At 43.8% G+C, this 19,996-nt stretch overlaps 1 protein-coding gene across 2 annotated transcripts in view; it reads left to right on the top strand.

The window, feature by feature from the left end:
* Positions 1 to 19,996, top strand: part of CACNA2D3 (calcium voltage-gated channel auxiliary subunit alpha2delta 3) — an 853,665-nt gene that overhangs the window by 331,805 nt on the left and 501,864 nt on the right. For both annotated transcript variants that reach the window (XM_081073057.1, XM_081073056.1), the window contains exon 5: positions 6,310 to 6,472. In XM_081073057.1, coding sequence (XP_080929183.1) covers positions 6,310 to 6,472 — 163 coding nt within the window. The remainder of the gene's footprint in view (positions 1 to 6,309; positions 6,473 to 19,996) is intronic.

Raw genomic sequence — 19,996 nt, 5'->3', positions numbered from 1 at the left:
GCTATGGGTTGGGGACACAACAGCGCCTAACAGGGACACGATTCCTACAGTTGGCGAACTCGTCTCATGGGGAGCTGCTCATTGATAAAACCATGGCACAAGCACTTGTGACCCCACTGTCCATGCTGAGGAGGACGCCTACGTGATCAGTGTATTTGAGGAGTGTTGCATTCAACACCTCTTCCCCAGACATTCAAAGTTAGCACAGTATATTCTCAGAGAGAGTTAAAGGACCTGAGAAGCCCCGGAATGAAGAAACCTCTTTGCCTTGCTGTAAACCCCAGATCCCCTTATATTGCCAAACCTTTGTTTGCCCTGGCACACATTTAACAAATGACTCTGCACACTTGTCCCGTGGAATGGCTTTGTGCCACACACATCCTATTTCGGAAACGCTGCTTTGGAACTCTGCAGAGAAGTGGTGCAGACAGGGGGAGCACAAAGCAAGACCCTGGGATGCCCAGTGGGAATACGTCACTTTTAATATAATCGTAGTTTGTAGTATAACACTGGTAAGTAGTACATATGTCTTATAAGCATGTAGCTAGGAGATGCTGCTCAAAAACATTTTTTTAAAGACTATTATTTAGAGCAGTTTCAGAGTTAAAAACATTGGAGAGGAAGGTACAGAGAGCTCTACCTGCTGCTTCCTCATTCCAATGTCACTCATCAGAGCGGTATGTTTGTTACCAAGGGTGAACCTATATTTGACCTAATCACCCAGAGTCTGTAGTTTAGCTTAGGGTTCACTCTTGCTGTTGTACATTCTATGGGTTTGGACAAATGTATAATGACACGTATTCATCATTGTATTAGGTTGGTGCAAAAGTAATTGCAGTTTTGGCAAATTTTTTTTTTTAACCTTTTAAACCATAATTACTTTTGGATCAACCTAATATCTTACAGACTATTTTTACTGCCCTAAAAGTCTCTGTGCTCTGCCTATTCATCCCTCTCTCCTATCACAGTCCTGGCAACCACTAATCTTGTATCGTCTCCACAGTTTTGCCTTTTCCAGAAGGTTACAGAGTTGGGATCATACAGTATGTAGCCTTCTCAGACTGGTGTCTTTCACTTAGTAATATGCATTTAGGTTCCTCCATGTTTTTCATGCTTGGTAACTCATTTCTTTTTAGTGCTAAATAGTCCATTGTCCATTCACCCTCTGAAAGACATCTTGGTTAGTTCCAAGTTTTGTCAATTACAAATAAAGCTTCTGTAGACATCTGTGTGCAGGTTTTCGTGTGGACATGTTTTCAGCTCTTTTGTGTAAATGCCAAGGAGCATGCATGATTGCTGGACCATATGGTAAGAGTATGTTTACTTTTGCAAGAAGCTGCCAAACTGTCTTCCAAAGTGGCTGTGCCATTTTGCATTCCCACCAACAATGTAAGAGTTCTTGTTGTTCTACTTTCTCGCCAGCCTTTGGTGCTGTCAGTGTTTTGGATTTTGGCCATTCTAACAGGTGTGTAGTGGTAGCTCACTGTTATTTTAATTCACATTTCCCTGATGATGTGTGATGTGGAACACCTTTTTATATGCTTATTTGCCATCTTTAATATCTTCTTTGATCAAGGGTCTTTTAAGGTCGTTGGCCTGTTTTTTGATTGAGTTGTATTTCCTTATTGTTTAGGTTTGAGAATTCTTTGTATATTTAAGATAACAGTTCTTTATCATACGTGTCTTTTGCAAATATTTCCTCCCAGTCTGTAGCTTGGCTTCTAATTCTATTGACATCGTCTTTCATAGAGCTGAAATTGTCAATTTGAATGAAGTCCAGTGTATTAAGTATTTCTTTCATGGATTGCATCTTTAGTGTTATTTCTAAAAAGGCATCGCCATACCCAAGGTCATCTATGTTTCCTCCCATGTTATCTTTTAAGAGATTTGTGGTTTTCGTTTTATATTTAGATGTGTGATCAATTTTGAGTTAAGTTTTTGGGAAGGGTTTAAGTTCTGTGTTTAGATTTTTTTTTTTTTTTTTGCATGTGGATGTTCAGTTGTCCCAGCACCATTTGTTGAAGAGACTATCTATTCTCCTTTGTCAAAGATCAGTTGACTGTATTTATGGGAGATTATTTCTGGGATCTCCATTCTGTTTCATTGATCTATTTGTCTATTCTTTTGCCAATACCACAATGCCTTTATTACTGTAGCTTTGTAATAAGTCTTAAAGTTGGGTTACATCAGTCCTTCAACTTCGTTCATTTCTTTCAATCTTATGCTCAAAAAGTTTTTAGTGAAAGAAATGCTTGATTCCTTCCAACCCAAGGTTTTTTTTTTCTTTCTGTCTCTTGAAACTCTCCTAACAGACTACTGCAGGGCATGGCAAACTACAGCCTGCAGACCAAATCTCTTCTGTAATTTTATAAATTTTGGTAAAGTTTGGCACACAGCCAGGCCTGTTGGGTTATATTATGTGTGTAGCCACTGTCCTGCTGGAACAACAGGCATTGCAAACAAGCGTCTAGAGCTCACAAAGCCTAAAATATTTAGTACCTGACTCTATAGAAAAACTGTGTCTACCTCTGCCCTACTGACTCAGTTTTAGACACATACTCATTGGACTTTCTCCTTCTGAGCTGGTGCCAGGTTCAGGTCAGGTTCTGGTGACCAGCCCAGACACCACATTTATATGCCACCGTCTGTCCCCTGGGTTAGTTTCATTTGTGCCCCGTCACATTTAATAGGTTATCAGATGTACTCACAACATCATTAATTTACTTGGACTCCATGGGTGACAGGGATTCAGAAATCATAAGGTGACTAGGGCTAACCATACCTTCTCCCTGAACATGTAGGCAAAGCCACCAAGTCTCATCATTATAGCAATGAATTCCAAAGACTAAGGAACGATTCTTCTTGTTTGCACTGAGTCAGCCTTTTCTTTTCTTTTTTTTAAAAATTTATTGGGGTGACAATTGTTAATGAAATTACATAATTTCAGGTGTACAATTCTGTATTACATCATCTATAAATCCCATTGTGTGTTCACCACCCAGAGTCAGTTCTCCTTCCATCACCATATATTTGATCCCCCTTACCCTCATCTCCCTCCCCCCACCCCCCTTACAAAATCAATATGGAATGGACAAATGGATTTGGGAGGAGAAGCGGCACACACAGTCACCTGTGGTCGTAAATGATGAGCTCCATTGAACAAAAGCCTGCTCGCCTGTTTCCATCCTCCCTTCATTTACATTCTGGGCTGTACAGATTTTTCAACTAAACAGCAGTTTTGAAGCTGCCTCCAAAACACCTGTGCCTGAACCATGATTGTATTGGCCTTTACCAAGCAGGCCGAGGCTTTGTTTTGTTCATTTACCATCGTTACAATAAAATAATGGCATTGAAGGCTTGAGTTTTTGAAAGTGTTGATAATATTCTGGAAAGCATGTGAGTCTGTGGAAGATTCAGACCTTACTCAAAATGGAGCTGTGGGGGAAGCTGCACGTCCACGTTCCTTATAACGAAGAAGGGGACTCCCCCTTTGTGTGGACAGTTCATGGGCCAGTCACAGTGTTTCTGCCTGGTAAGGTGCTCTGTTTGTTAGGACAAGGGTATGCAGGTCTGGGTGGGTTTAACTAAGGACTGTTCATGCTAAATCTTAAAATGTAGCACAGTATTTTGCACACATAGCTGTAAACAGGCTGAGCTTGACAGGAACCAAAACCATAAGTGTAACCAACAGCAAAGAAAAAAATCAACATGTAATTAACCAAATAGTGTATAGAAGCAATGGCTAAGCCTCCCTTGGGGGTCACAGAGCTTTGACTGTGAATCCCCTGTCTCCTTTATTTGCTACTAGGAAATAAAACAACCTAAGACAACCATGTCTTATTCTTGAATGGGACACTGCAAGCGGTGAACCCCTTGAGTTCAGTAACCCCTTGCTATGATTTTTTGTTTATTTGTTTCTGGGTGTCATATCACAGTAAATCGTGCTTCAACACAATGCCTGGGAGTGGAATTTGTTAAATCGAGTTTTGTTTCTATAAAGTTTTAGAATTAGTAATTTTTTAAAAAGTGGAAAAAGGCTTTTGTGATTAATTTTCTTATTGAGGCATATATAAAATACAGTTCTTTAACATACAATTCAATGAGTACAGACAAATGAATACACCGGAGTAATCCACACCCCATCAAGACCCACGTTGTTCTAGCCACCCAGGATGTTCTCTTATGTCTCTTTCCAGTGGATCCTACCTTCCCTCCCAGAAGCAAACCCCTGCTAGCTGTCTCTATGGAATAATTTTGCCTGTTATACAACTTCACATAAATGGGATCACACATATGTACTCTTGATTCTGGCTTCTTTTTTCAAAATGTTTTTGAGATCCACCCATATTTTGAATGTGTCAGTAATTTGTTCCTGAGTAGTAATCCATTGTATGAATGTTTCACAGATATGTTTATCCTTTCACCTGTTAACAAACATTTGGATTGTTTCTAGTTTTGGCTATTGTCTTCCATGGCTATTTATACAAACATTTCTGTGGCTATATGTTTTAAGTTCTCTTCAATAAATACCTACGAGTGAAATTTCTAGGTCATAAGGTACATATGTGTTTAACTGTACAAGAAACTACAAAACGAATTTTCAAGGTGTTTGTAACATTTCATGTTTCCAAGAGCAATGTATGGGATTTCTGGTTACTCCATATTCTTGCCAACACTTAGTATTTTCAGAAATTTTAATGTTAGCTATTCTAGTGGGTATAAAATTGCATCTGGTTGGAGTTCTGTTTTGCTCTTCCCTTCCCTAATGATGTTGAACACTTTTTGGTTTGCATATCGACCATTCCTGTAGACCTTCCTTTGTAAGGTATCTGGTCAGATCTTTTCCTGTATTTTCATTAATGTTTTAAGTGGAGTTATAGGAGTTCTTTACATATTCTGGCTACAAGTCATTTGTCATATGTGTATTATAAATACTTTTTCCTCAACAATTTCCTAATTGTTTTAATAATAGTGAATTTGATGATCAGATAATTTGCATTTTCATAGTTGAAATTACCAATTTTTAAAATTGTATGTACTTTCTCTGTCCTAAGAAATCATGGCCTATCTGAAGGCCAAAAGATATTCATCATTTTTTAAAAGAATTATAGATTTAGCTTTTACATTTAAGTCTGTCATCCATCTTGAATTAATATGTCTATATTGTGAATTAGTGGTTGAAGATGTTGTTTTCATATGACTAATCATTTGTTCCAGAACAGTTGATTGAAATTACTTTCCCTATTGAATTATCTAGGCACCTTTATTGAAAATCAATTTACTATATATGTGTGGCTTTATTTCTAGACTCTCTCTGTTTCTGTTCCATTGATCTGTTTGTCTATTCTAATGCCAATACCACACTGTTTTGATTAATTAGGTTTATGGTAAGACTTGAAATCCGGAAATATGAGTCCTTGGACTCCGTTCTTTTTTAAAAATTGTTTTCAGTATTCTAGATCCCTTTCATTTCTGTGTAAAACTTAAAATTAACTTGGCAATTCCTAGAAAAAGCCTGTTGAGATGACAGTGTGCCTAAATGTTCTATACCTCAGTTTCCTCATTTGTGAAGTGGAAATACTCCTAAAACCTTTTCCATTGAGTTGTTATAAGAATCAATACATGAAAGGAGAGTTAACACATGAAAAGCATGTGGAATAATTTCTGGAACAAAGTAAGCATTGTGTATTTTAGATGTTGATGATGAAACAGCCATTTGTAAAACATGCCAACACACTCCCATCCGAGGCCCTTTGCCCTTGCTGTCCCCATGTTTCCCCCCTCATGTTCACACAATTCACTTCCTCCTTTTTGTCATTCTGTGTCACCAGAGCAGTGAGACCTTCCCCAAGACTCATGTATAAAAACACAGCCCTTCCACTGCTATTTCCCCCGTCGCCTGTTTTACTATTGCTCCATAGCAAGTATGGCTCTCTATAGTTACTTGTTATTTTTTGATGTGTTCCAATCTTCTCCAACTTAAGTGGAGGCTGCATAAAGACAGGCTGCATAAAGACATTCTGTCTTCAGAATTTAAAGAATTAAAATATTTTTAAGGCAGTTTTCTCTGTATTCACATAATGAAATCCAGTGCAGCTCCTCCAATTTATGTTTTCCCCGAATGTGTAATGACATTGGGAAGTATTAGATTGTGCTATCACGCCTGACAATACGAAAGACTGAAAGGGATTACGTGACCAGAGTAGGATTCTCAGTGTGGATGACAACCTGCAGCCTAGGCCCAGGTCTGTCGGAGTTCACAGCCCTCTGCCCTGAGCCTCATGGAATGTTTTTGACTTTCTCTTTCAGTATGAATACTTCAATGCTGTACTGATAAATGAAAGGGACAAAGACGGGAATTTTTTGGAGCTGGGGAAGGAATTCATCTTAGCTCCAAATGACCATTTCAATAATTTGCCTGTGAACATCAGTCTGAGTGACGTCCAGGTGCCAACGAACATGTACAACAAAGGTAAGACTCATAGTGCTGCTCCTTTGGGAGAGAGGAGAGAAGAGGTTTGGGGGGTTTACGGCTGGCTGGTTTAGGATTGTATGTTGTTTTGGAAAACACAATTACAAGCTGGGTGTATCAGCATAAGCTGGACAAGTGAAGTGTGCGCCTGTTCTGCCTGGAGACTCTGGCTTGATGTTTCCATGAAGCTCTCTACTGTGTAGTACTGGGGTTGGCAAACTTTTTTTTTTTTTTTTCTGTAAAGGGCCAGATAGTAAGTATCTCAGGCTTTGCAGACCATACAGCCTCTGTTCCAGCTGCTCAGCTCCGCTGTTCTGGCACAAAAGCAGCCATAGACAATATGGAAGTCAGCGGATATGGCTGTTGGCTGAGTTCCAGTAAAACTTTTTATCTACAAAAACAGATGGTCAGATTTGACCTGTAGGAGGTCATTTACTGACCCCTGGAGTAGTCTCTCTCTCTCTCTCTCTCTCTTCTTCCTCTATTCCGTATAATGGTATTTAAGTGTTTGGGAGCTCCTGGAGTTACAATACAATCAATTATGGTTTTTCTTAGAGTACAAAGCAACAAGGACCTTAATGGGAATCCCCGTTTTCAGGCTTGTGTCCCTCAAATTCAGTCTTCACATAGATTCCAGCATTGTTTTTTTACCCCCCAAAAAATTCCCACCTGCCCCTTTGAGTTGGGACTTTAATGGCCAAAGACTGGGCTTTGACGTCAGTCAGACTCTGGTTAGACCCATGGTTCCACCTCTTACTGGCTGTGCCCTTTGGCGCACCACCTCCTTTCTTCAGATCTCAGTTTCCTCAACTGTAGAATGTGGGTAACAGTGTGTCTACCACATTGCTGATTGTGGGGACTAAACAGATGATGTGTAGAGAGAGTTTAAGTTAGCGATGTTACCCTTGTTATTGTTGCCATCATTGAGTAGGATTTTGCTTTGCTTTGTCATTCCTGAGAGGCTCCTGAACAAAGAGCCATCCTCCCCCAAAAAATAATTCAGGAAGCGATGGTACCTCCAAAGTAAAAATCTGCCCTATTGTCTACCATTGAAGTTTCAAAAATAGCAGGGTCCTGTTTCCACCACCTATCCAGTTTCGGTATCAGATACAAGAGTGCAGTGTCAAGAGAAGGTCTCCTGCTCTTCCCCTTGCTGGTCCTGTGATCCTCAGCCAGTAACTTTGCGTTGCTCAGCCTCTGTTTCCATCTTTATAAAATAGAGATAAGGATGCCTCCTCCCTCAGAGGGTTATAATGAGGATGTCAAATGACTTGTGTGCAGTCTTAGCATACAGTTGCTGGCAGAAAGATGTCAGCCATATGCTGTGATTGTTATCACTGGGATAGAACCTGGATATAAATTGCATCTCTAAGTTGTTCTAGTTCACGGTTAAAGAGGTTGGTCCATGATTGAAGAACATCTAACTCACGGGTCTCTGAAACATTCTTCTCATGCCTGTTTTTGTGGTTGGGTACCTACTATCTTCCTTTCTTTGTTTACCTATTACCCATCCTTAATTCAGTGGAGGCCGTGCCCCACTCATTCATTGTTCTGATGGTTAGCAGGGGCCAGGTGGTGAACCAGACACAGCCCCTCCCCTGAGGGGTTTGCAGTTTATTTGGGGAGCAGACAGGTGGTAAGATCATAAGTGACTGGTCACCTTTATGGAAAGTCAGGGGCAGGGGGAGTGCCAAGGAAGGGGACCTGACCACTCGCTCACGTGGGCAGCCACACATTTGTCTTTGTTCTCTCTCCCTCTTGAAGACAGTGATGTCAGTCTGAACGGCCCCTAGTGGGCTCTGGACTGTGCTGTATCCTGTGACCTAATCTTCTCTTTGGCCTCTTCCGTAGGAGGCAAATCCCTGGGAACTTGAGCCTCAGAGGGCTGAGTTCAGCTTTGTCCGGCGGAGTTTAGTTCTCCAGGGTAGGCTTGTCAGCTGAGGAAGGAAATCCGCTTTTGTACAGTGTGGCTGGAAGGAAGCCATCCTCTGAGCATTAAATGCGTTCTCAACTGAAGATGAAAAATTAACAAGATTTTACAGAGCAATTTCAGATATAAAACAACTCAGAATGATTTTTTAAAAATATGGCAGCTGCTTCAAGGTTGCTCGAGCCATTAGCACCATTATAGAGATTTAATTGCACCTGAGCTTGAAGGCATAATTGTGCTTTGTGCCACACATAAGGGCCTGCCGCTGATCACACAGGCTACGGGTGTGTGGCTGCGAGCCTCGCTAGGCAGAATCCTAAACGACAAGTCAAGTGGCTTAGAGCCGTGGGAGGTAGGTGATGATATGGAAAGTCGTCTCGGCAGTCGTCCTGGGGACTGCCTACTGCTCCTACCCGGGCTCCGTGATCCCCTGGCCAGGCTGCAGTCTCCTGGGCCAAGGTCAGTCAGGCTCCGAATCTTATCTCTGCGAGGCAGTGAGTCGCTGCCCAAGGGAAAGGGGAGGGGACTGCAGGAAAATTCCTGTCTCCATTCTACCTAATTCAAACCAGCCCCAAACAGTCTTTTTTCTTTTCAAGCTGCAGAAATGCATTTTATGTTTAGAGGGCCCTCCAGCTCAGATCTAGTTGTTGATGATATGTACTTAAAACACATGCTCAGGGCTTGGTCACTGGCTGTAATGTTCCTCAGTTAGAAATCTTACCCCCAACCAAGGAAACCAATACAGGGTCATGGTCTCCTGGCAGCTTGGACGCCCCCCGCCCCCCGCCCCGGTACATGGCAGAGTGATTTGAGACTTGCTTTGGAGCTGCTGTGAGCGGTGCTCTTGGGTCTAATGTCTAGTCATAGATGGAATTGGGAAAATCGACCTGTTTTCTGCAATCTGCTTTCTGCCTCCTTAGCCGGGTCTTGCAACCAGGCTGCTCAGCCAGGCCAGCACTTAACCTTGAGGTACCTTTCCCCACGTCACTGAGACACTTCAGGGTCAGGGTTGTTAACGTGTGCAAGCTGCCCGATGGCCCGTAAGAATTCAAAGAGCCATGTTCCCGGAATCTTTCGCCATGTGTCTTAGGGGCCTCCTGGCGCCCGAAGCAGCAGCTTCTTCCTGAAAACCCTTCATGGATATGTGAGGAGGGGAAGCTCTGGCTTCCCCAACCTGAGAGTCGTACTGTCAGTGGGACTTCTTTGAAGACTAGCTGCTCATGCCTTTGGAGCCGTGACCAGCTCCATTTCCTCTGAGTCAAGCTTGGGGCGATGCTTTTGTGAGAACTAGTGATGGTCTGACAGTGGATTCAGATAAAGCTGAGCTCTTTGTTAAGTACTTTCTAGGCTGAAGCGGTATAAAATTCGCACACACACATTATGTACACACATATGCCGATATATACCTATTCACATAGTATATATTATGCATATGTATATCTGTGTACGTGTGTATATGAAAGAAGAATGTTCTATTCTCAACCTACCTCTTCATTCTCGCTTGTCCCTTCTGTACACATTCTGTCCACTGAGCCCCCATTCTGTTCACTGAGCCCCCATTCTGTTCACTGAGTACACCTTTCTCTTTCCTCCATTATATCTCATTTCCCTCCATTCCTATTGTCCCTGCCTCCTGTTTTCCTGCTTATCCAAATGCTCATTCTTAAACACCATCTCAATACAACCTCTTCAATTCCTTCAGTCTTTTGTTATGTAAGTGACTTTGATTTATTCCTTTGTTCTATCATTGCTTTGTCTCAGAAGCGCATGGCATGCATTGTTTTCCTTTCCTGCTTAGTATTCTCGGAGGGCAAGGACCCTGCTGACCCAGCCTGATGCCCGCTCTTTGCCAGGCTCTTCACGGGTTTTCCACAGATGTGGGATGAGCTGGGACGCACCAGTGTCTATGCTTTCTGGGCTGTGAGAAATAACCAGCGCCGTAGTGTTACTATGGTGTTTGCAAGCAGCAGAAACATACTGTGCTGATTGCAATGGAAAGAAACACTTTGGAAGGACATTGGGTGGCTCACAAACTCCCCAAGAAAGCTGGAGAGTAAGTAATGTTTGGGAAATGGTAGTGAGGGTGGGTGGCCAAGGGCCAGAGCCACGCCCGGAGCCAGTCTGGTGACGACCCCTCCTCCATGGCTTGTGCTCACCCGCACATCTGTAACTGTATAAAATGCCAATGCGTCCTTGTCCACCTCCGCGAACTGGAGATGATAATCATATGACCTGTCTCGGGGCTGTGGTGCAGATGAAGCGCTGAGAAGGACGCCTGGCATACTGTGTGTGGGCAGCATGTAAAATGGAGACAAGTACACTTCTGACCTCATGGCCTTAACCATGAGCACTGCAGGCATAGCGCTCGTGTGGGCTGGGGTGCAGTGGTGGCCCACTGGCATTAGCTTTTGTTGCCTGCAGGGGAGGAAATAAGACCCACGACAAGTGGTTGCAGTCAGATAGCACTGGTAAGGCATGTGGCTTCTCAGGGAGCCTGGGACTTGACAAATGCCAACATATTCTGCTGTTATGAGTGACCACATTCATTTGTTTGAGTCTCACAGGCAGTTATAGTTAAGACAGGAAGAACCTGAACTCAGAGCAACTGACAACAGGTGGTAGAAGCAGGACTAGAACCCAGCGTTTTCATTCATCTCTAGATCACATACCACCTGAGTGCCTGGGCTGTTGGGCCGTGAGCCATTGTTTTCAAGGCACCTATAAAGGAAAAGGCAATAATTTGTCTCCCAAATATGTTTGTTTCAACGTGCTTGAAACCCAAGAACTGGAAATAGATCAGGGTTTGGGCTATAATCCTCTGCTTATATCTTCTTTTGTGGCTGCAGACGAACACAGATGGGCTCGGTGTTATTTTGGATTTTGGGCCACTGATCTTGAGGGTTTTCCCCCTCAAGATCGTTTTTCTTCTCCCCATCACTGTACAGGAACCACGACGTTGCAGAGACAGAGGAAAGGCAGTTGACAAAACTGCAATAAAAAAGGTGATGGCTTACAAATGCGCCCGTGGACAACATTAAACAAAAATGATTCTATAATTTGGCTGGGAGGTGAGGTGGAGAGAGAGGAGAGGAAAAGGAGCCCGTAGCATGTGACTATGTTAGATCCAAGCAGAAAAGGGGCAGATAGTAGCTTTCTTTTCAGACGTTTTAGGCTGGATAGAACAAAATGCAAATTTTGGAAGTTAATTGGTTTAATCTTTTATATCATTTTACAACTTGTCCTCATCTTATTCCTTCTGCAGCCCCATGAGAGAGGTCAGGCAGTGTTCTCATCTCCCTTTCTCAGTCAAAGAAACTAAAGGTCAGGGGGGCAAATGACTGACTCCAGGCCATATAGGTAGGAAGGTCTGTGCCAAGGTTGACCTTGGTTTCCTGATGACAAGTCCATCTTATTCCACTGCCTCTCTAGGCGTGAGCTTTGAGGGAATAGGAACCTGGTCCCTCAGGATCCTCTGGTGTCTGGGACTCAATTACTTTCAGGTCACCTTGGGGTCTGGGAATTTCTGAGCAGGCTGAAAACGGCAGGCGTTGGGTTCTACCACATTAGGTCTGTCACGAGACTTCCTTCTGAAGCTCTAACTTTCCTGGTTCTGCCAGGCGGTAGGGACAAGATCCCACCGTAGGAAGACCCCAGACCCATATCCAGAATCTGATTTCTCTTGCTGACCTGTGGCCCTCTCTCCTCTGCACTCCATGACACCCAGCTCAATAACTTCACTGAGCTGAGGTTGCCACATGAGCTGGGGACCTTCTGATGTATGTAGCTTTTACATGTCAGCCCTGCAAACATCCTGGAAACAAGAATTACAAAGGCTTTGATTATCTGCTTTGGACAGAAAGGGGGAAATAGGGAGAACAACAAAATATTGTCTCACTAAAAGAATAACTCATCCATTTGTTCCTTCACTTTTTCATCCATTCATTCATCAAATGTTGATTGTGCCATGCTCTAGAGATATGACCATGAGTCAGACAGACATGGGCCGTGTTCCCTGAGCAGTGGGGGAAGATGGGTGCTGAACAAGTATGATCAGAGTGACAAGAGTTACAAATGACAGTGTATGGTACTAAAGAGCACATAACAGGGGCCTGACCTGGTCCTGGGCGTCAAAAAAGGTCTTTCTGAGAGGAGAAGGATAGGAAGGAGTTAGTCAGGCAAGGGCTGGTTGGTAGTGAAGTGTGTTCACAGGAGCACCAAACCTTTTGCAGGTGTCAAGGTGGGAGAGTGTGGGGCTGGGATAAGAGTGAGAAAGCATGCAGTCTGGATGGCTATGGAGTGGGCTGTGGAGGGCTGGCCCCCAGCAGAAGCAGCAGCAGCAGCCACCCCTCTGTGGGAGTCAGAAAGGTAGCGATGGGATCTGGGAAGCTGGCCCAGTGGTAAGAGGCTATGAGAGTCATGAGGAGATCATGGAAACTGCGGACAGGTACAGTGCGGTTAGCTGCTTAGCTGGGAACAGGTCTGTGTTGGAACACTGGTCCCACCCACACTGAAGTGAGAAAAGGAAGAAGGGAGAAAAGGAATCCAGGACCCAGTGTGGAGAAAACACAGGTGAGAGGAATGGGGCATGGCCCATTGGATGGCTAAGGTGAGAGCTCTTGGGCCCAGGCCCCGGAGAGCAAGCTCCATTGAGAACGTTAGCTCCGTAAGAGCAAGGACCTTACCTGTTTTCTGATGATTTCCCAGCCCTGGCATGATACCTAGCACACAGTAGGTGCAATAAATATGGCAAGGTGAGTGAATAAAAGAAGAGTGCAATTTTAAAAAACCTGTCTACTTTGATTTGATACAGATGAAGAAAAGACAACAGAAATAGCTCTCAATCTTGATTCTCCTTCCTCCACTGGTAATGGAGGGCCTGGGGAGAGATGGCCAGCCTGGCAGAGGTAGGAGAGATGTGAATTGCAGGACGTGGCCTGGGCCACCCCTTTATCTTCCAGACTTCCCCAGCAGGGCATCCAGTCAGGTAAGACTGGGCTGGGCCTGGGGACCCAGCCTTGGAATATGAAAACAGATCCAGGAAAAGGGAGATAGATAACCACTTTTGCAGAGCCCAAGGAATCAGTCTGTCTCTTACAATCCAGTAGGTTCCTTTAAAAAGCCCAGGAAAGGGCAGAGGTCTGGTGAGGTGGACGTGGGCCCCTGCATAGGCACAGAGTATGTGTGCTGCCGTCAGGATGGGCAGGATAGCTGGGTTTAGATTTGTCAGATGTCTCAACCTATTTTTCAAATGTTGGGTTTGATAAAATGCAAAATGCGTTTTGCCAAGCACTTTTCCCCTTAATTACATGTGTATATTTTAAGGGAAATTTAATCCATATGTTTCTGATTTGTTTACACGGAAATCATTAAAATGTTTTCTAAGAGCCATTTGATGTGCAAGAAGGCTCATGAACCTTTCAAAATGCTGTGTTTGAAAGTTGTTTCTCTTCCCTGTGTGTGTGTGTGTGTGTGTGTGTGTGTGTGTGAGAGAGAGAGAGAGAGAGAGAGAGAGAGAGAGAGAGAGAGAGAGAGAGAGAGAGAGAAACTGAGATACTCCAGGATATCAAATACAAATTAAGACTCTCAATGGTTTATTTTCTCCTTGGAATTCTGAACTGAAGCCTTTGGAGTTGGCTCGGATCTTGCGTTCATGTCAGTCTCCCTACACGAACTGAATGTGATGGTGTGGTGGTTGTAAATGGGAATCAGGGTCCAGATCAGAGAATCAGGCCTGAACACGTGGCCTTGGCCTGGGAGAGAGTCACCAGGAACCCCCTGTGCTCCCCTAACCCCCCAGCACCACCAGCACCATCAATGCATGGTCCTCTCACATTTATAGTTTCCACCTGGGCCAGGTGAACTTTCCCAACCCTGTTCCATTAGTGTGATCACTGCTGGACCAAAGTGTTTGGTATGACACACGGAAGGTAGTGCCACTGGAGTGTCTCCACAGTTGTCCCAAAGTGCTCACAGTTTTTCTCTTGTAGTTTGGAAGTTAATTTTTGTGTCACAGGATAACTATCCCTGTCTTAAAATTCAAAATTGGACTAAATTGGAATAGCCAAGTTCAAGTTCCTTTGGCATTTCCTTTACACTTCTGATTGTGTGTGTGTGTGTGTGAGCACACCCATGCATGCATGTACATGACACCAAGATAGGTCTGCACAGCTGTGTACGTGTGTGTATGCATAGGTTGTGTCTGTACTTCCTCAGAATTAGTATTAGTGGGAGGAGGGTATTATGTGATCCCTTAACCCTGTGCTTGAGCTTATGTTTAGCCCAGAAGGTGTACTTGTTGAATGAATGAATGAATGAATGAATGAGTTGCTTACTTACGAAGAGCCATGCTGCCATGCTCTATACGTGGCACCTTAGCTGCATTTTCTCACTGACTACTACCCCATGTGTATAGGCAGCAGTAGAGACCACCGTCCTCCACAACCTAATACTGGGAAAGAATTCCAAGGCAAAACCTTCCTTAGCCTTTGTTCTAGAGTCTGGTCACCATGTTAAACGGGGTAAAATGCAAATGCGTGGCTTTAGGTGCTAGTAGATGGTTTCCTGAAAGGCAAGTGGGAAAGGAGCTTACACCTCCTACCTAAGGTTCTCTGAAACACTTAGCTGTTGCTCTGGTCCCTTTTCACCCTGACACTGACCCGTGTGGCCTCCATCATCTTCATCCTGGCCTATTTCTGGGTTTTTTGCAGAGTCAACAGTGAGTCTTTGGAGTGCAGCAGGCCTGGACATGTATCACAATTCTATGAGTACCAGCTTGGTAAAGTGGTGAAGAGCATTCCACTCTCTGAGCCTCAGTTTCCCCATCAGTACAGTGTGACGTGTCATTGTGAGCCTTTGAGGAGGTAAAGGTGCCTGCACATTAGAGGCACTTGATTTATGTACAGTCTCCTCATGCTGAACCAATTTCCAGCTCCCAGCTCCCCAGATGGGTTCCTGATGTGGCCCTTCCCCAAACCCATCTTTCCCATCAGCTTTGTTTGTAGGGTGAGGTGTAAACACTCTCTCAAATTGATGCTGGTTCACTGCCCTCTTTCACTAGCCAGCCATCTCCTCCTCTCCCTGTCATGTGAGATGCCAGGACTCCAGCTCCCAGAATGGCCTTCTCTTAGGTCTGCCCTCCAGCCTGCTCTGCCCACCGCCCTGGCCAGACTCGTCCTTTCCTGAGAACCCAGCTTCACGGCTGCCTTGTCTTTCCCTGTGGTCTCAGCTCTCCTCTCCAGCAGTCAGTCACCAGCCCCCTCATTTATGTCCCCACAGTGTCGTGGTTTCTTTTTCACTGGGCTCGCTTTCCTTGGAGTCATGGGCTGTGATATTTTCATCCCTTTGGGAACGTAGCAGAATGGCTGGGATAGAAAAGCTCTTCCAAGATGTTTGTTGAACTGTATTACATATTGCTATGTTACTACCTGAAACCAGCATTACTACATTACTACCTGAATCCTGTGCTACTATAGTACCACCTGAATCCTACATCCCTACAGTACTAACAGAACCCTACGCTACTACGTTACCATCTGAATCCTGCATTACCACCTGGCTCCTGCATTACTACATTACTACTGAATCCTCCATTACTGCATTACTGCCTGAATCCTGCATTAGAAATTACTACCTGAATCCTCCATACTGCATATTACTACATGAGTTCTCCATTACTATGTTATTACCTAAATCTACATTACTACATCACTACCTGATTCCTACATGACTACAGGTCATTACAAATGGATCATTGTTTCCTTCGGCTTGTTGGTCTGTCAGTTCTACTTGTATTTGGATTTGATTTTTTTGTTTGTTTGCTTTTGAAGACAATAGTTTTAGATGTATTCCTAATGACATAATACTATATTCAGGTCTATTAATATGTTTGTATTTTTTAATCTCTCTCTCTAATTTTTTTCCAGAATAATAGAAATCAAGGTGTAGCCTTGCAGTAGGATAGGAGCTGAATCTAGGTTAGGGAATTCTAAAAGGAGGGGCCAGGGCAGTAAAGCAGTAAAGGACAATGTAAGAGCAAGAACTAATAAAATACATACACGTATATACTATATATATGAATGAAAAAGATCTGTGTAAAATAAACAGATCACTCTACAGAAGAAAAAAAAAGCAAGAACGATTGTTAACTTTTTTTTAAACCTGGTGTCTCTATATTTGTGAAATGTTACATTAATAGTAGAGAGTAGAATTTGTAGGTAATTTACATTTTTTAATGACTTAGGAGGAACTCAACGTCATTCCTACGATAATATCACACTTAGCATATGTTTTCTGATCCATGGTTTGATTATGAGGGAGAAGGATGGAGCCATCTTCAACACTCTGGAAATTAGAGCAGTGAGTGTTACAGCCTGGGCTGACAATCCAGTGTGTTTCAGTAAGGTGAACAGGATAACAACCACTATCCCGGACTGACTCAACCAGCCAAGATAAGAATGAGAAAGGGGTGGCTTTGCTGAGGAAATGAAGACTGGGCCTCCAGGATTTTGGAAGAACAGGGGAGGCATGCAAATAGACCTGTTGTTGGGCCCAGGCCTCCTCAGCAGCCCTCCCTGGGATGCACTGAGTCAGCCATGGGGCTTATTCAAGGGTATGTGGTCTAGGAGTAAGTGTGACTATGCTTGTTGCCCCAAGGGTTAAGCCTAAGCTGATTGCTTATCTGTAAAGTAAGCATCATGATAACATCTATCTCATGGGGGTTTATGAGGATTAAATGAAACAATAATGTTAAGCCTTTAGCACTGTGGTTAGCAGGTGCTAAATGCTTACTAGGAATCACTCCTGTTAGTGTCATTATAACAGAGACAATACTGAAAAGCCGACAGGAGCATGGCTGATGCCTAGGAATATCTATGACCCTGAACCAGATGACATTTATTTTGCTCCTGCACCTTGGAACCCCTTTCACCAGTGGAAATTCAATGAACAGGAAATGTGTGGAGCCAGTTGCTTGCGGGTGTCTGAAGCCCATGGACCCCCTCCCCTACCTTCCCTTTGCTCATCATGCTCAGACGTGGGGAGCCCCTTTGTGTTCAAGTCCCACTGCGGGGGCCACATGGCTGCAAGAACCTTGGTGGTGGTGTCAATGAAATGCTATCGGGCTTCAAATAACGCTCTTTGCTTTCTTTTCGTCTGCGACCCAGGGCTCTCTGGAGGACCTGGGGTCCCTCAGCTGTTTGGTGGTACTAGTCTTGGCAGAAGCATGAAGGAAATCTTCCTTTTCCCTTCTCTCACTCTCTCCTCTCTTTCCAGCTCCCAGCTGATGGAATCTTCTGTTCAGAACACACAATCCATTGTCCTTGGAGGTGTTCCCCTGTGCATTAGTCTGCTGATGTCTCCCTCTATCAGTTTTCTTGCTTTGGATAATATTTACGTGGTGTTTATTATCAGGCATGCACAAGCATGGTCTAATACGATACAATTCGACCCGCAAGTCAGTGGAGTAGGAACAATTATTATTCCCATTTTACAGTGAGAAAACTGAGGCTTAGAGACTTGCTCAGGATGACACAGCTAGGAAAATGGGTGAGTCAGCACATGAGCTGGACACATTGACTTCAGAACCACCTCTTTATACTGTGTCCTACATGCCACCATCTCTAGCACCCTGTGGCTATGCCCCAGTATTCCGTTGGCTGTGTCATGCCTGTTTACATGCACACGTCACATGTGTGGTATGTGGAAGACCCCATTTTTGTCAAATTGTGCTCTTCTCAGAAGGTGGAAACCCATCATAAATGAAAACTAGTCTTATTTTACATAAACACTCCAATCTCTTTCCCTGAGCAAAATAAATGTTGGAGCAGAAAGTCTCTAAAAATATAAAGCAAATTCTGTATCAGAATGTCAGTGGGTACCAACTGCTCACACATTGGGGATATTTCTGTCTGAGACAAGAAGGTTCCACATTTAATCCTGCAAACCTGCCAGACCCAAATGCATACGAGGCAAGTGAGTAAGGAGGTAATGAGGCACAACGCAAAACGGCTCTTCGCCTCACCGGAAAGTTCTCTATGGTGTGTTTAGGAGAAGTGAAGTCCTTCACTGTAGCAACTGGAGTGACATGCACAGAGCTGGGTTCTGGAGACACCACCATCATATATTGACTTAATAGGTAGTCACAGGGAACCTGTTGTGAGCCAGCAGTAGGCGTGAGCATCAGAAGGTGTGGTGATGGATCCGCTCACAGGCCGATGGGAGGCAGCAGAGCGGAATCACACCGCTGAGCATTTGATGCAATCTGAGGGAGTGCAGTGGAGGAGAGGGTGGTGGTTTGGCAAGTGTGTATCCCAGAACTCAGCCTGGGTTAGGGGTGGGGGATGGCCGTGGTCGGAGGACATGTTCGTGAGGAAGATGAGCTTGGCTGAGGTCTGAAGGATGCATAGGAAATAATTTAGCCAAGGACTGAGGCAGCATGGGAGACGGGGGGGGATTGCAGGAAGAGGGATCACATTGCACAACATGTTAGTAAGTCGTCCTTGAAAAATTGTTTTGGGGTGAAATAAGGGAGGGAGATCCCACATAAAATCTGCCTCTGTTCATCCACTGTGTATATGAGATACTCAAGGAATATGAGTTTCTGTCACAGAGCAATCCATGTAATGGTGTGAGTCCGCTTTCCCAAAACTTACTTGATGGTGGTGTCCTTTTATCATGAAACAGCCACTAGCATCACAGAAGGCATGGGCGTTCCCTGGGACTGGAAGACTTTATGAGCTGGATCTCTGTATGCTGAGGTGAAAAGGCTCAAATGTACACCAATAAGTGACCAAGATGTAGAAGAAAATGAATAGTACAATGCATGTGTGTGTGTATTTAGAGGATATTCATAAGTGGTTGTATATGCAAAACATTTCTGGAGGGATATACAGGAAATTAAAGTACTTACTTCCCACTTTCCACCCTCTGTTCAATTTAAGTGTTTTACCATGAACATGTGTTGCCTTTTTAGGAATTAAAAACAAAGGAACAAGAGTATTTGATCTACAAAAGCCACTCATCTACAAGTCATTTTCAGGTACACAGCTATCTGACTAAAGGAAACACATCTGCATGTCAATTGTTAGTGGCTTCCCAGCTGATAGTCCTTTTGGCTTGTGGTTGGCATGGTGACAGTGGTTTTGTTTGAGGCAGGAGGACCATCCAGTAAACTTATGCACAGACACTGACTTTGCTGGAGATTGTATTTAGTGTCATATTGTATCCTTATGGAGGCAGGAGTTATTTTCATACAAATAATGTTGGCGTGGGAAAGGAGGAATTGTTTCCCTCTAAAGTGATTCCATAAAACTTCCATCAGCCACCGATGGGTGTCACAGACATGGGGATACCGTGTGTCAAATATGAAGAAGTTTCTTCACTTGGAATAAAATATATCAGTATTTCCAACGGTCAGGCTGAAAACCAGGATTAGAAGTGTGGTTTTCTGGTCTGAAGCCAAAGGCAGGTGGCCGTGCAGTCCTGTTTTGTGCTCTCATTGGCATTGTCACAGGTTGCTTGAAAGAGGGCCTTTTGAAACATCTGTTCCTGGGCCTCAATGGTCCCTCTAAAGGTGCAGGAGTTGCCCAGGGCTGAAG

This window comes from Rhinolophus hipposideros, assembly GCF_964194185.1.
Source record: "Rhinolophus hipposideros genome assembly, chromosome: 14".
Lineage (NCBI taxonomy): Eukaryota > Metazoa > Chordata > Mammalia > Chiroptera > Rhinolophidae > Rhinolophus > Rhinolophus hipposideros.
Note: the sequence above shows the minus strand (reverse complement) of the source record. Positions and strands in the feature narration are given on the sequence as shown.